The following is a 12,500-nucleotide window of genomic DNA, read 5'->3' on the forward strand; positions in this document are numbered from 1 at the left end:
CGCACAGTGCGGCCAATGGTGCTGAAAGAGTTAAGCCACAGATGAGAAACTTGGGACTAATTTCTATTCTTTATTGTAAACAATTCAATTACTCACATTGCCAAAGACCCAATGTTTGTATTTCTTATCATTCTTATTCAAAACAGACTATCCAGGGTCTGATTGTTTGTTTTTAAAGGGTTTTACGGCGCTTGCAACACATTAAGGTTATATCAGCGCCAGTAAAAAGGAAGAAAATGGATTAGTAAAAAGTTCTAGAATTACAATCAAAGCACACAAGAAAAGGTAAGACAAAGGGAAATTGGTTCAAATAGGAAACAGATGTAGATTCCAAGAGCACACTATCAAAGTACTCAGTTTGAGATCACTTAAAAGTCTTACCCAGACACCAGCACAAGACCCAACTAAGAGGAATACACTCAAATGTTTACAAATCATATATTAAAAATTAAAAAATAACAATACATAACAGAGAGATGATTTACAAGGAATAAAAAAAATCATCTCCCAAAACTATAATTATACATTCGACTGTTTCCCTCCCAGTCAGGTATCCGTCCAGGGCCAGGACAAAACTAAGTTATCTCATTCCAAGACAAAGACAGAAAGCATGTTGGAAAACAGATATAAGGGGATAGAAGACACAGTATGTACCTCCATGCCCACTATGGGAGGTCAGGAACCCCACCCTGACTATCCAGGGTCTGATACATCCCGACATAGTGCCTTTTTGAGAAGGTGCTGGAGCACATATAGATAGAATGAATTTGACGTCACTCTGGTCTTTGTTATTGTTTTTTACCACCCATGTTTATGAGTAATTCTCACTTAACTGTATTATCCAGACTATAAACGGTCATGGTTTACACACAGTTTTGTGTGTTGGTCCGTTATACTTCCGGATGGCAATGTTTTGAGCTTCTTAGCCAAGAGCATACTAGCTATAGGTTATAATTACCTGTACTGAATGGGAAATTCCTCCTCTGTTATCAGTCCCTGATGATATAAAAATAAATCATTAATTTCTTTGCCTTTTTAAAAAAAAAATTTGGTCCCTGACACTGAAAGGAATTAAAGTTAAGATAATGAAAAGAAAACAAAAAATAAAATCATTGTATATATATATATATATTTTTTAAAATTTTAATTTAAAAGTAAATAAAGACAAAGAGCAGCCATTTTGACTGGCTGTAATGAAAATAAAAGTGATGCAGACAAAATAGTGTGTCATTTGCTGTAGTTGTTGTTGTTCATAATAATGACGACGATGACAATAAGCCTTGATAGACAGATTTAGTCAGGCAAACAAACAAGACCAAAAATAAAGATGGACAGACTTTTAAGTAAACAGACATAAAAAAGACTAGAACAAATTACCAAATGAGCACCCAGAGACATGCAGACAGATGTGGAAATAAGTAGAGTTTGAAAATTAAAAAGAACATAACTGACTCATACAATGACAAAAAAAATAAAATAAATAAACCAGTTTGGCTCTTTGCCTTGTAAAAAAAAATAAAAAACCAAAAAACCCAACCCGTTCTTTAGCGTGTTTTGTCTGCTTCCTAAAGAAGGTTAAGGACCAAATTATCATTTGTTTTGGGTTATTTTAAGGCATTAAATTAAAATTGAGCTTTATATAGCGCAATATCCACTAAATGTGCAAAAAGCGCTTTACAAGGGGTCCCTGGTCAACAGCAACAGTTAACATGTAGGACGGGACATAACGCCTGTTAGGAGATATTACAATTTTTCGGACAAAGACAACGCTATTAACGGCCAAGTACTCATTTTACACCTGAGTACAGTGAGAGAAAGTGAGTAAAGAGCCTTTTCCAAGGCCTCAACTATATGCCAAGCGCGAGGCTCGAACCCACGACCTTCCGATCCGAAAGCGAGTGTCATACCACTAGACCACATAGCCGCATTACTTGTTTTGTATTGTTTCAAAATATGTCCATCACTTTTGGTCTCACTTTTACATCTAGACTGGACGCAAAGACATCCTTAGTTTTCCGAGAGAGACTTACAATTCTAGGGTACGACTTGACATCTGGTATTGATCTCTCGTGTAATGACATGATAATTCTCTCAGAGTCGACACTTAACACCACTCCTGAAATAGACACAATTGAGCCTTATTATCAAATTAAAAGATTTATGGCGATTAAAATACAATAGTAAATTGTTTATAAATAATATATCTCTCAGTTTAGCAACGCAGCAACAGTATAAATGGATAAGAAAAAGAGAATTAAACGTGTACATCCCTGACATAATCAGTCGCATGGTGACAATTTTTGTTTTGCATTGTTTGAAAGCCCTTTGTCTCCTGGGCATTTTAATCTTTATTTGAAGCAAATCGGGTGGTTTTTCTTGAAGTTATGGTCATATGCATGGGCTAGGGTGTGAAACCCTAATTTTGAGAAAATCGCTTCCAAAGTTGACAAGAGTTGATATTTAGTATAATAATTACCTTCATAAAAAAAAAATTAAAATAAGATATTTAGGAGTAGATTTCAATTAAAATATTTCATCAATATGTAGAAAAAGGTTTGATTTAATGATTTTTGATGAGAAATTTTCCATAAAAATTGACTTCTTTTCTAAAATTGTCAATATCTCTGTTCAAAGCTTTTCACAATGCGACTGATTATCTCAAGGACGCCCACAAATACAAATTAGAATTCATTAACCCTTTCAGTGCTGAGGCTATATTCGCATTTCCATCACAAAATGGCTGACACCTGATTGAGGCAGCATGAGAATGACAAGCTAAGACAAAGCGACATTTGAATTTGGCGCAAAATCTCAATTAAAATACCCCTCAAGGGCCAATTGAATGTTCTGATGAAAGAAATGATACCATTGGTTCAATTTATAGTACTTTTGTAGAAAGAAGGATTGGATTGCATGATTGTTTTTTGCCTTTCAAGACCGGCTGCACTGTGTGGCCATTGGCCAGTAGAACAGATTCTGCTCTGGCCGCACAGTGCGGCCAATGGCGCTGAAAGAGTTAATGCACCACTCTTAGTTTACTGACACCTGAGAAAATGTGTTCTGAAATATTTTTCCCTTATGGACCAAATTACCTGCTAGTCTTCAAGTAATCTCATTTCAAGACAACGACAGAAAGCAAGTTGGAAAACATATAGGGGGATAGAAGACACGGTAAGTGCCTCCCTGCCCACAATGGGAGGTCCAGAAAAGCACAGGTCCCCACTAAGAGGAATACATTCAAATGTTTACAAATCATATATAACATGCAAACAAAACATAATACAGTGCATAACAGGGAGATGATTTACAAGACAAAAAATATCATATCTCAAAACTCTAACTATACATTTGACTGTTTCCCTCCAAGCTGGGTTTCCAGCCAGGGCCAGGAGAAAACCAAGTGATCTCATTCCAAGACAAAGACGGAAAGCATGGTGGAAAACATATAGGGGGATAGAAGACACAGTAAGAGCCTCCCTGCCCACAATGGGAGAAAAAGAAGAAAAAAAAAAAGAAGAAGAAGAAGAAGAAGAAGAAGAAGAAGAAGAAGAAGAAGAAGAAGAAGAAGAAGAAGAAGAAGAAGAAGAAGAAGAAGAAGAAGAAGAAGAAGAAGAAGAAGAAGAAGAAGAAGAAGATCTTGTGGGAGAACACTTACCTTGGACCACTGGGTCCCTCGTTGAAGTACCACTCTGGGCACCACAAAGTTCAGCCCTTGGAAACAGTTCTTTATTCACATTCTCTAACTGCACTCAGATGTAAAATGAGTACCTCATCGGTGGCAGTGTTGTCTGCCAAAGGAAAATATAATAACACCGCCTGATAGGCATCTCGTTTCATCCCACATGATAGGGTGTTGCTGTTGGCTCGGGACTCCTTGTAAAAATCTTTGAGCACATTACGATATATAAAAGCTCATAAAAACCTACAACATCCTTACCTCGTACAATGTCTTTCTCTTGGAAGGCAACTATAGCGCTCTCTTTGACTTGGGACTCCATGTAAAACACTTTGAGCACATTTAGTGAATATTATGATATATAAAAAGCTCATAAAAAAACCTACAATATCCTTACCTCGTACAATGTCTTCCTCTTGGAAGGCATATATAGTGCTCTCTTTGACTTGGGACTCCATGTAAAACACTTTGAGCACATTTAGTGAATATTATGATATATAAAAAGCTCATAAAAAAACCTACAATATCCTTACCTCGTACAATGTCTTCCTCTTGGAAGGCATATATAGTGCTCTCTTTATTGAGCTTTTATATAGCGCAATATCCACTAAACGTGCTCAAAGCGCTTTACAACTGGTCCCTGGACAACAGCAACATTTAACATGTAGGACGGGACATGACGCCTGTTAGGCGATATTACAAATTTTTGGGACAGAGACAACGCTGTTAACGGCCAGGTACTCGTTATACACCTGAGTACAGTGAGAGAATGTGAGTAAAGAGCCTTTTCCAAGGACTCAACTATGTGCCGAGCACAAGGCTCGAACCCATGACCTTCCGATCCGAAAGCGAGTGTCATACCACTAGACCACATAGCCGCACGGCTTGGGATTCCATGTAAAACGCTTTGAACACATTTAGTGAATATTACGACATATAAAAAGTTCATTAAAAAACCTACAATATCCTTACCTCGTACTATATCTTTCTCTTGGAAGGCATCTATAGCGCTCTCTTTGGCGTAAAGTTTGGGTAACTCTTTGGCAGGACAATAGGCCTGAGGAATGGAACATTCAAAGCAGGATCAATCGGTCAGTTTTAACTCACTCAACCAATGAAACAGTAACACACCACTTGCTTGAATGTCAACCTCTTGAAGACCTGAGATGCACATTCCTCCCACCAAATCCAAGCATCAGTAACACACTTTATAGTCACCTGGAACAACTACAAAAGACGTCTAACATTTACGTCATGGCACAAGACCGAAGGGCTTAAGCTCAGGTGGTCGCTGGTTTGGATAAGTAAGTAAGTAAGTAACTCACTCAACCCTAACACCGACTATATCCGTAGTATACCCAGGGGTTGCTTTTACCCATGCCTATTTATTACATTTTTCTGAGACAAATTATAGGAGTATTATCAAAGCTAATGCTCTTAATCTTTACATGTTAATAATAGTTGAATAAAACTATCTATGTATATGGTCATTTTTAATACTTTTTTTCTCATTTTGAAAAGCAGCAAAAATCTCTAGGATTGAGTGAGTTAAGGCTTTCCCGAATCATAAAGATGGATTGTTTTGTTTGTTTGTTAAGTGTTTTACGGCGCTTAGCTTGCAACAGATTAAGGTCATATCAGCGCCAGTAAAAAGGAAGAAAATGGGATAGTAAACAGTTCTAGAATTAAAGCACAAAAAAAAAGGTAAGACAAAGGGGAACTGGGAACAAATAGGAAACAGATGTAGATTCCAAAAGCACACCGTCAAAGTACTTAGTTTGAGATCACCTAAAAGTCTCATCCAGACATAAGCACAGGTCCCAACTAAGAGGAATACACTCAAATGTTTACAAATCATATAATATAATATGTAAACTAAACATAATACAATGCATAAAAGAGAGATGTTTACAAGGAAAAAAATATAATCTCCCAAAGCTATAACTATACATTCGACTGTTTCCCTCCTAGCCAAGGAACTCCAGCCAGGGTCAGGACAAAACTAAGTAATCTCATTCCAAGACAACGACAAAAAACAATTGGAAAACAGGTATGGGGGGATAGAAGACACAGCAAGTACCTCCCTGCCCACTATGGGAGGTCAGGATCCCCATCCAGATAAAAAATTGATTGACAAGGTACTTGGACGCCAGTTTTTAATGTATTAGTATTAGCATTAGACTTCTTTTTGATCATAGATCATTCAGTTTTTAATATCTATCAAACAGAAGTTTAACATGAAACACTGTGCATTTTGAGTTGAACGAAATTCGGATTTTCAGATTATTTTTTTTTTATTAATGAAGGAGGCTCTTACACCAAAAGTGAAATGCTGACCAGAATTGGTCTATTCACACCTGTTATTGTAACAGCCAACAAACAAGTCTATACATTTATTAAATTATAAAAACCAATTTTAAAGGGGGAAAAAAAATCAATATGGATCCAAAAATACACGATTTCTGCTCACATCTATATTATTATGAATCAGAACTTCCAAAATACTCTTGGAGTGATGTAGGGTGGCTCAATTGGGTCTTCTTTTTTTTTTTCTTACAAAATCACCAATGATCTTAATCATTTTCCTATAAAATCGTGGATTAAAATTCAAATATTACGAATATACCGAATAACCCTCTCCTTACCACCTACAGCAAAATCGTCACATTTGTTATGACACAATATACATTTTTTCTGATTCAGATATATTTTGTACATCACAGACTTTGAAGAATGATCTTCGTTTAATTAATATAAGAACATAAAGTTGGTTTGTAGAGAGATTGTTTGAGTTTTTTTTTAAATCATTTTATTCAGCTTGGTAAGTCTGTCATTTTAGGAAAATGCTGAAAATGATTGGTAAGGAAAGAGTTAAATATGCATGGGTGCAAGCAACTGGACCTCAAAAGCCTGCAAGTCTACTTATGACCAGACATATAATCTGAAAAAGCCTGCAAGATTCACGGACTTTCCTCGTCATTTGAAGTCTTGTTTTCAGCATCTAGTCTTCATAATAGTAGTCCACAATTGTTGTATGTTTAATCCAAAGGTTGTAATGTAGTAATTTAAGTTTCTTGTCACAACTTGCACAATTTTAAAATATACAAAAATAAACTAAAAAATTTAAAAAGTGTCCTATCACAGTCCTATTCAAATCGCAAAAAGCCGGCGACGTTTTTTTTGGTAATCCAATCGGCCGGCTGCAGCCGGCACTCTTTCACCCATGAATATGTATAGGTGGCAGGTGTGTCTATCTATCGACTTACCATTATATCTAAATCTTCCACATGTCGAATTGGGCCAATATCCACGCATAGCAGACTTATGAGCAAACCAGAGTCCAGTATGGTCTTCACCACTCCCGTCACGCAGTCGCCACGACTCAAACTCTGCTCAAGAAATGGATGCTGATTGTTAGTCGAGAGAATTTCTTTGCCAATTGCATGTTAGTATCGTCATCATTATTTTAAATCTTCATCACTATGAAGATTATCTTAACTTTGATAATAAAAATAGTATTAATGATAATAATAATAGTAATAATAATAGTAATAATAGTAATAATAATAATAATAATAATAATAATAATAATAATAATAATAATAATAATAATAATATAATAATAATAATAATAATGATAATTTTAAAAAATTATTTTTAAACAAATAGGGTTGAAGATCAACATTGTTCCGAAACAACCAATGTAAAATTTATGCCATAGAGCGCAGAATTACTTGGAAACCTAAAAATCATTAACTATGTTTTACAGACTGATATGCGAGTAACTTGCAAACCTTTGACCGTATATTTTTCAGGCTAATCCTTTCATCCGTTGACTCATGCCTTTTTGCGAATATAATTTATTGGACGCAATTCTAGCACATCAACAACATTGCCTTTTTGCGAATATAATTTATTGTACGCAATTCTAGCACATCAACAACATTGCCTTTTTGCGAATATAATTTATTGTACGCAATTCTAGCACATCAACAACAAAAGTTATACAATGATATCTGTACGTCTTTGTTAATTAAAAAAATATTTAATTAAAAAACAAGGGCTGATGACTGAAATTAAAAACTACAAAATGATATTAAAAAATGTCAGCTACAGCCAGGATTTTGGATACCTAGTTAGTTGTCATCCAACGGAACTAATGAAACCCCCCATAAAATAACAGTTACTTCTACTTCTACTAGTTTTCCTCCAAAATTTTGGGTTAAAAGGAGGGAGAAAATATCAGAATGTGGCTAAATTGGGCCAAAAAAAAACAAAAACAAAAACAAAAACAAAACAACTCTGCACCTTAAATTGGATCTGTTTAAGTGGAAGGACTAAATGGGGCATAATAATATTCTAACTGTAAATCTTAAATATAGAAGTAAAAATTAAACAAGTAAGAAGATTCCCTATCTATGATCGAGTGTACTAAGGTTATTAAGTCATATTAAATCAAGGTTTTTAAAGAAATCGATTTATTTATTTATATTTTTATCTTTTTAAAAAATTTATTTATTTCTTTATTAATGTTTTTTTTTTTTAATTTAGTTAGTGTACTTTTTTTTTTAAAGGTCAATATCCCTATGCCTATGTTTATTGTTGTATGTATAAGATGAAGATAAAACTAAACTGGCAAAGTGACGACAAACATTAGATGTCTCTCATTCCTGAGGTTAAATTTTTTAAAAACAAAAAAAAACCCCCAAAAACTGTAAATCTTAACACTCAAATGACTCACATCGTGGAAATGGCTCCGTCTGTCATAGGACGGAATATCACAGAAGGCATCCAGGGGTGGCATAATGGCGTACACATCTGAAAATGACATAGGGAATGAGATTAGCGGAAGAGTAGCGTCCCTTGATTGGACGTCACCTTACAGAGAGAACGTCTATTTGATTTTGAAGTGTCTCAAGCCGCTTTCACTGGAAGCGAGGACGAGAGACGCATGCGCACAACCAGCATGACGTTCTCTCTCTAATAACTTTTCCACCGATGACGTCACAGACAATGGGTGACGTCCAATCAAGGGACGCTACTCTTCCGCTAATCTCATTCCTTATATGTTTGTTGTACTTGTGTTTGTTTTTAAGGGTTTTATGACTCTTGCAACACATTAAGGTCATATCAGCGCCAGTAAAAAGGAAGAAAACTGGATAGTGAAAAGGTTCTAGATGTACAATTAAAAGGACTTGAGAGAAAAAGTAAGACAAAGGGGAATTGGTTCAAATAGGGAACAGATGTAGATTCCAAGAGCACACCATCAATGTACTTAGTTTGAGATCACCTAAATGTCTCACCCATACACCAACACAAGATCCCACTAAGAGGAATACACTCATATGCTTACATTATACATTCAAAATAATACATAACAGAGATATGATTTACAAGGGAAAAAAATATCATCTCCTAAAACAATAACATGCATTTGACTAGTTCCCTCTCAGCCAAGCACTATGGCCAGGGCCAGGGCAAAACCGAGTAAACTCAATCCAAGACAAAGACAGAAAGCAAATTGAAAAACAGATAAAGGGGGATAGAAGACACAATAAGTGCCATACTGCCCACTATGGGAGGCCAGGAACCCCACCCAGGAAAATGAAATACAGCGACAACAAGTTAAAACTGAAGGCCTCAAATTTCCCCTTCTTCTTCGGTTTGTGGAAGCCCCCAAGTGATGGGGCTATGTGTTCTAGTGGTATAAAACCCATTCTGAGTGGTGCACAGTTGGGTTCACTATGTGATTTTTGATTAGTCAAAAATCAATTATCATCTTTTTTTTTTAAACATTTAGTAATCGAAAATTATCCTTACAACAGCTGAATTTTGTTACCTCCTAAAACTAAGCAATAAATAACAATGTGAAATTGAATGTAATCTTCAATTTCGAAAACAGATAAAATAGGATGAATGAAAAACCACATTCATCCTGTTTTGTTGATAAAGGGGAAACCCGAAACGTCCATTTTATCTGTTTTCGTAACTAAATTGAAGCTTATTCAAGTTCACATTGTTATTTATTTCTTTGAGCTTCGAGCAGCAATATTTACATTACCTAAAATTAAGCGGACTCTTAAGTGACAAATAAAACTCATGATTTTCACTCCCATTTCTATATGGAATGTTAATTTAAAATTCTTTAAGATTGATGGAATACCATTATATATCCATTTCCCTGCGAAACAGCAAATTGTTCAACTATCTTCCTCTGAACAAAAATCTGACCCCGGGAGGTGAAAAAATGTCAAATTGACCAAATTTGGCTCCAAAAAAAAATAAAAAATTGGAGAAAACAATTATATCTGTATAAACACCGTGTTAGATTATTTATCTGATAGTAACGGCACACCAAAAATCTTTTTTTCAAAAAGAGAGCTGTTACAGTAGTAATGTGATTCGACATTGAATGAAGATGATCCTGCTTGCTCTCTTGGGGGAAAAAAGGAAAAGATCTTAAGGTTAGGATAGAGTAAAATAAAGTTCCAACTGTAAAAGTAATGAGCAAAATGGTTTGGTTTTCATTTTATTATGAAGACAACAGTTCCATCAAGGAAGTGCCAAGTGCAGTAAAATTAAAAATTGTTTAGTTTATATTTTTTAAAAAATAAAATTGAGATTTATATAGCGCTTTACAAGGGATCCCTGGTCAACAGCAACATTAAACATGTAGGACGGGACATGACGCCTGTTAGACGATATTACAATTTTTCGGACAAAGACAACGCTGTTAACGGCCAGGTACTCATTTTACACCCGAGTACGGTGAGAGAACGTGAGTAAAGAGCCTTTTCCAAGGACTGAACTATGCGCCGAGCGCGAGGCTCGAACTCAGCCCAACCCCCCATACCTTTGTGACAAGCAGAGATTAACTATAATCCCATTACTAGGCATAGTTATGCAATCTAAATACATACGACATGTGCTGTTGCAGAAGCCACCCTGTTTTGTTTGTCTGTTTTTCTTAATTCTCAAAACCACCTCTCACACTTGCACAGTTAAAGTCGAACAACCACAATATTTGTCAAATATTTTGTCTGTTTACCTCTCAGAGATAAAACTTGTTAATGAGGAGAAAAAATAATGTTTTTGTTTTTATTTTTAAGGGTTTTACGGCGCTTACAACACATTTAGGTTATATCAGCGCCAGTAAAAAGGAAGAAAATGGGATAGTAAAAAGTTCTAGAATTACAATTAAAGCACCCAAGAAAAAGTAAGACAAAGGGGAACTGGGAACAAATAGGGATCAGATGTAGATTCCAAGAGCATACCACCAATGTACTTAGTCTGATATCACCTATAAGTCTCATCCGGACACACACGCAAAATCCAACAAAGAGGAACACACTCAAATGCTTACATTATACATTCAAAATAACAAATATAGAATAAGTAATTACTTTGTATCAGTGCTGATGGTGACAAAAAGTGAAAAAAGGAGGAACATTTGGAACAATTGCCTATAAGCTCCATTTTTACTGCACTAACCCCCATCTTTAGAACAGTTGAGATGATACATTATCATTGATACCATAGCTAACTTCTGAAGAGTGAGAAACTGCACTTGTATCTTCCACTAATCATCAACTCTCTCACTGCCAACACATTAATTTATTTTTTTTTGGGGGGGGGGGGGGGGGGGGGTGAATGTAACAAAGGTGGAAATTTCTCCTTTGACTCAAAAACTGCGGATCCAAGGGAAAAAAATCAGCATTAATATATCCCATAAATGCAAAACTTCCTATTGTTGATAATTTAATTTGAGATACAATTTTTTTTAAGCTTGGAGGGGGGAGGGAGGGGGGGGGGGGCGGCATCCACTTCACTCCAACATAATAAACTACCAGTTTGACATGGAGGGACAAATCAAATACATACCACTGGCATCTGTTTCTTCTCTCTTTATTTCCACAGGAGAGCTTGGCCTGAATAGCAGATCAGACTTCCTTGCGATGAATGAACGAACGGTAGAAAGAAACCACTCATCTCTGCACAAAGAAGGTTTTTTTAAAGCGTTATATTTATTGGATAAAAAAAAAAAGAATGAAAAAAAAATAGAAAAAGAAAGAAAAAGGGAGAAAAAAAATTTGTAAATAAAAATCTCTATATTATTGTTAAAAAATCCAAAGTTCAAGAAAATAAAAATTCTGTATCCACTCAAATTGCAGAATTTCTAACCCAGTTTCAATGAATCTTCACTCTAAAATGCTTTAAAATTAATTCAGATTGATCGCCTGATCATCCATTTCTTACAAAAATAACATTTTCAAATGTTTTCCTATATAATTAATCATTGTGGAAAAAAAATTTAAAAATCCGAATATGGTGGGCAATTTGATTTTGGCTTTTTTAAAAATGTGTATATTATATTTACTGCTTAAAACTCCTATGTTGCAGCTCTATGCTGTCCAAACAGACAAGAAAACAGGCATAACTTTCAACCACAGACCAATCATTCAGTTGGAAATAATCCATATATATCTCAAATTTTGTTTAAAAATTAAAAGTTAAACCTGATGGGGGGGGGGGGGGGGGGGGGGGGAGAGAGAGAGCTGAATTTGATAATACCTATTACCTATTCCTATTACCAAATTTTACTTTACCACATTATATTTACGTATATTATGTTTATGTATGTATCATTGTCGGCATTTTATACATCTGTACAAAAATTTCCTTTTGGGTGAATAAAGTACATTATTAAATAACTATTTTTTTTAAAAACTATGCTGGTTACATCTGTATAAGGCAGCAGGTTTTAATCCTGTCTTTGAAGCTGTAATTTAAGTCATATTGTGTTATAGTAGGGACTCCATCCACA

At 35.3% G+C, this 12,500-nt stretch overlaps 1 protein-coding gene across 1 annotated transcript in view; it reads right to left on the reverse strand.

The window, feature by feature from the left end:
- Window positions 1-12,500, reverse strand: part of LOC144955822 (uncharacterized) — a 44,981-nt gene that overhangs the window by 23,120 nt on the left and 9,361 nt on the right. The window contains exons 3-8 of the mRNA XM_078886018.1: window positions 11,558-11,667; window positions 8,418-8,494; window positions 6,943-7,065; window positions 4,649-4,733; window positions 2,031-2,116; window positions 959-996 (exon numbers count right to left, since the gene is read on the reverse strand). Coding sequence (XP_078742144.1) covers window positions 959-996; window positions 2,031-2,116; window positions 4,649-4,733; window positions 6,943-7,065; window positions 8,418-8,494; window positions 11,558-11,667 — 519 coding nt within the window. The remainder of the gene's footprint in view (window positions 1-958; window positions 997-2,030; window positions 2,117-4,648; window positions 4,734-6,942; window positions 7,066-8,417; window positions 8,495-11,557; window positions 11,668-12,500) is intronic.

Source organism: Berghia stephanieae, chromosome 10, assembly GCF_034508935.2.
Source record: "Berghia stephanieae isolate SIO BIC M18660-M18661 chromosome 10, UCSD_Bste_1.3, whole genome shotgun sequence".
Classification (NCBI taxonomy): domain Eukaryota; kingdom Metazoa; phylum Mollusca; class Gastropoda; order Nudibranchia; family Aeolidiidae; genus Berghia; species Berghia stephanieae.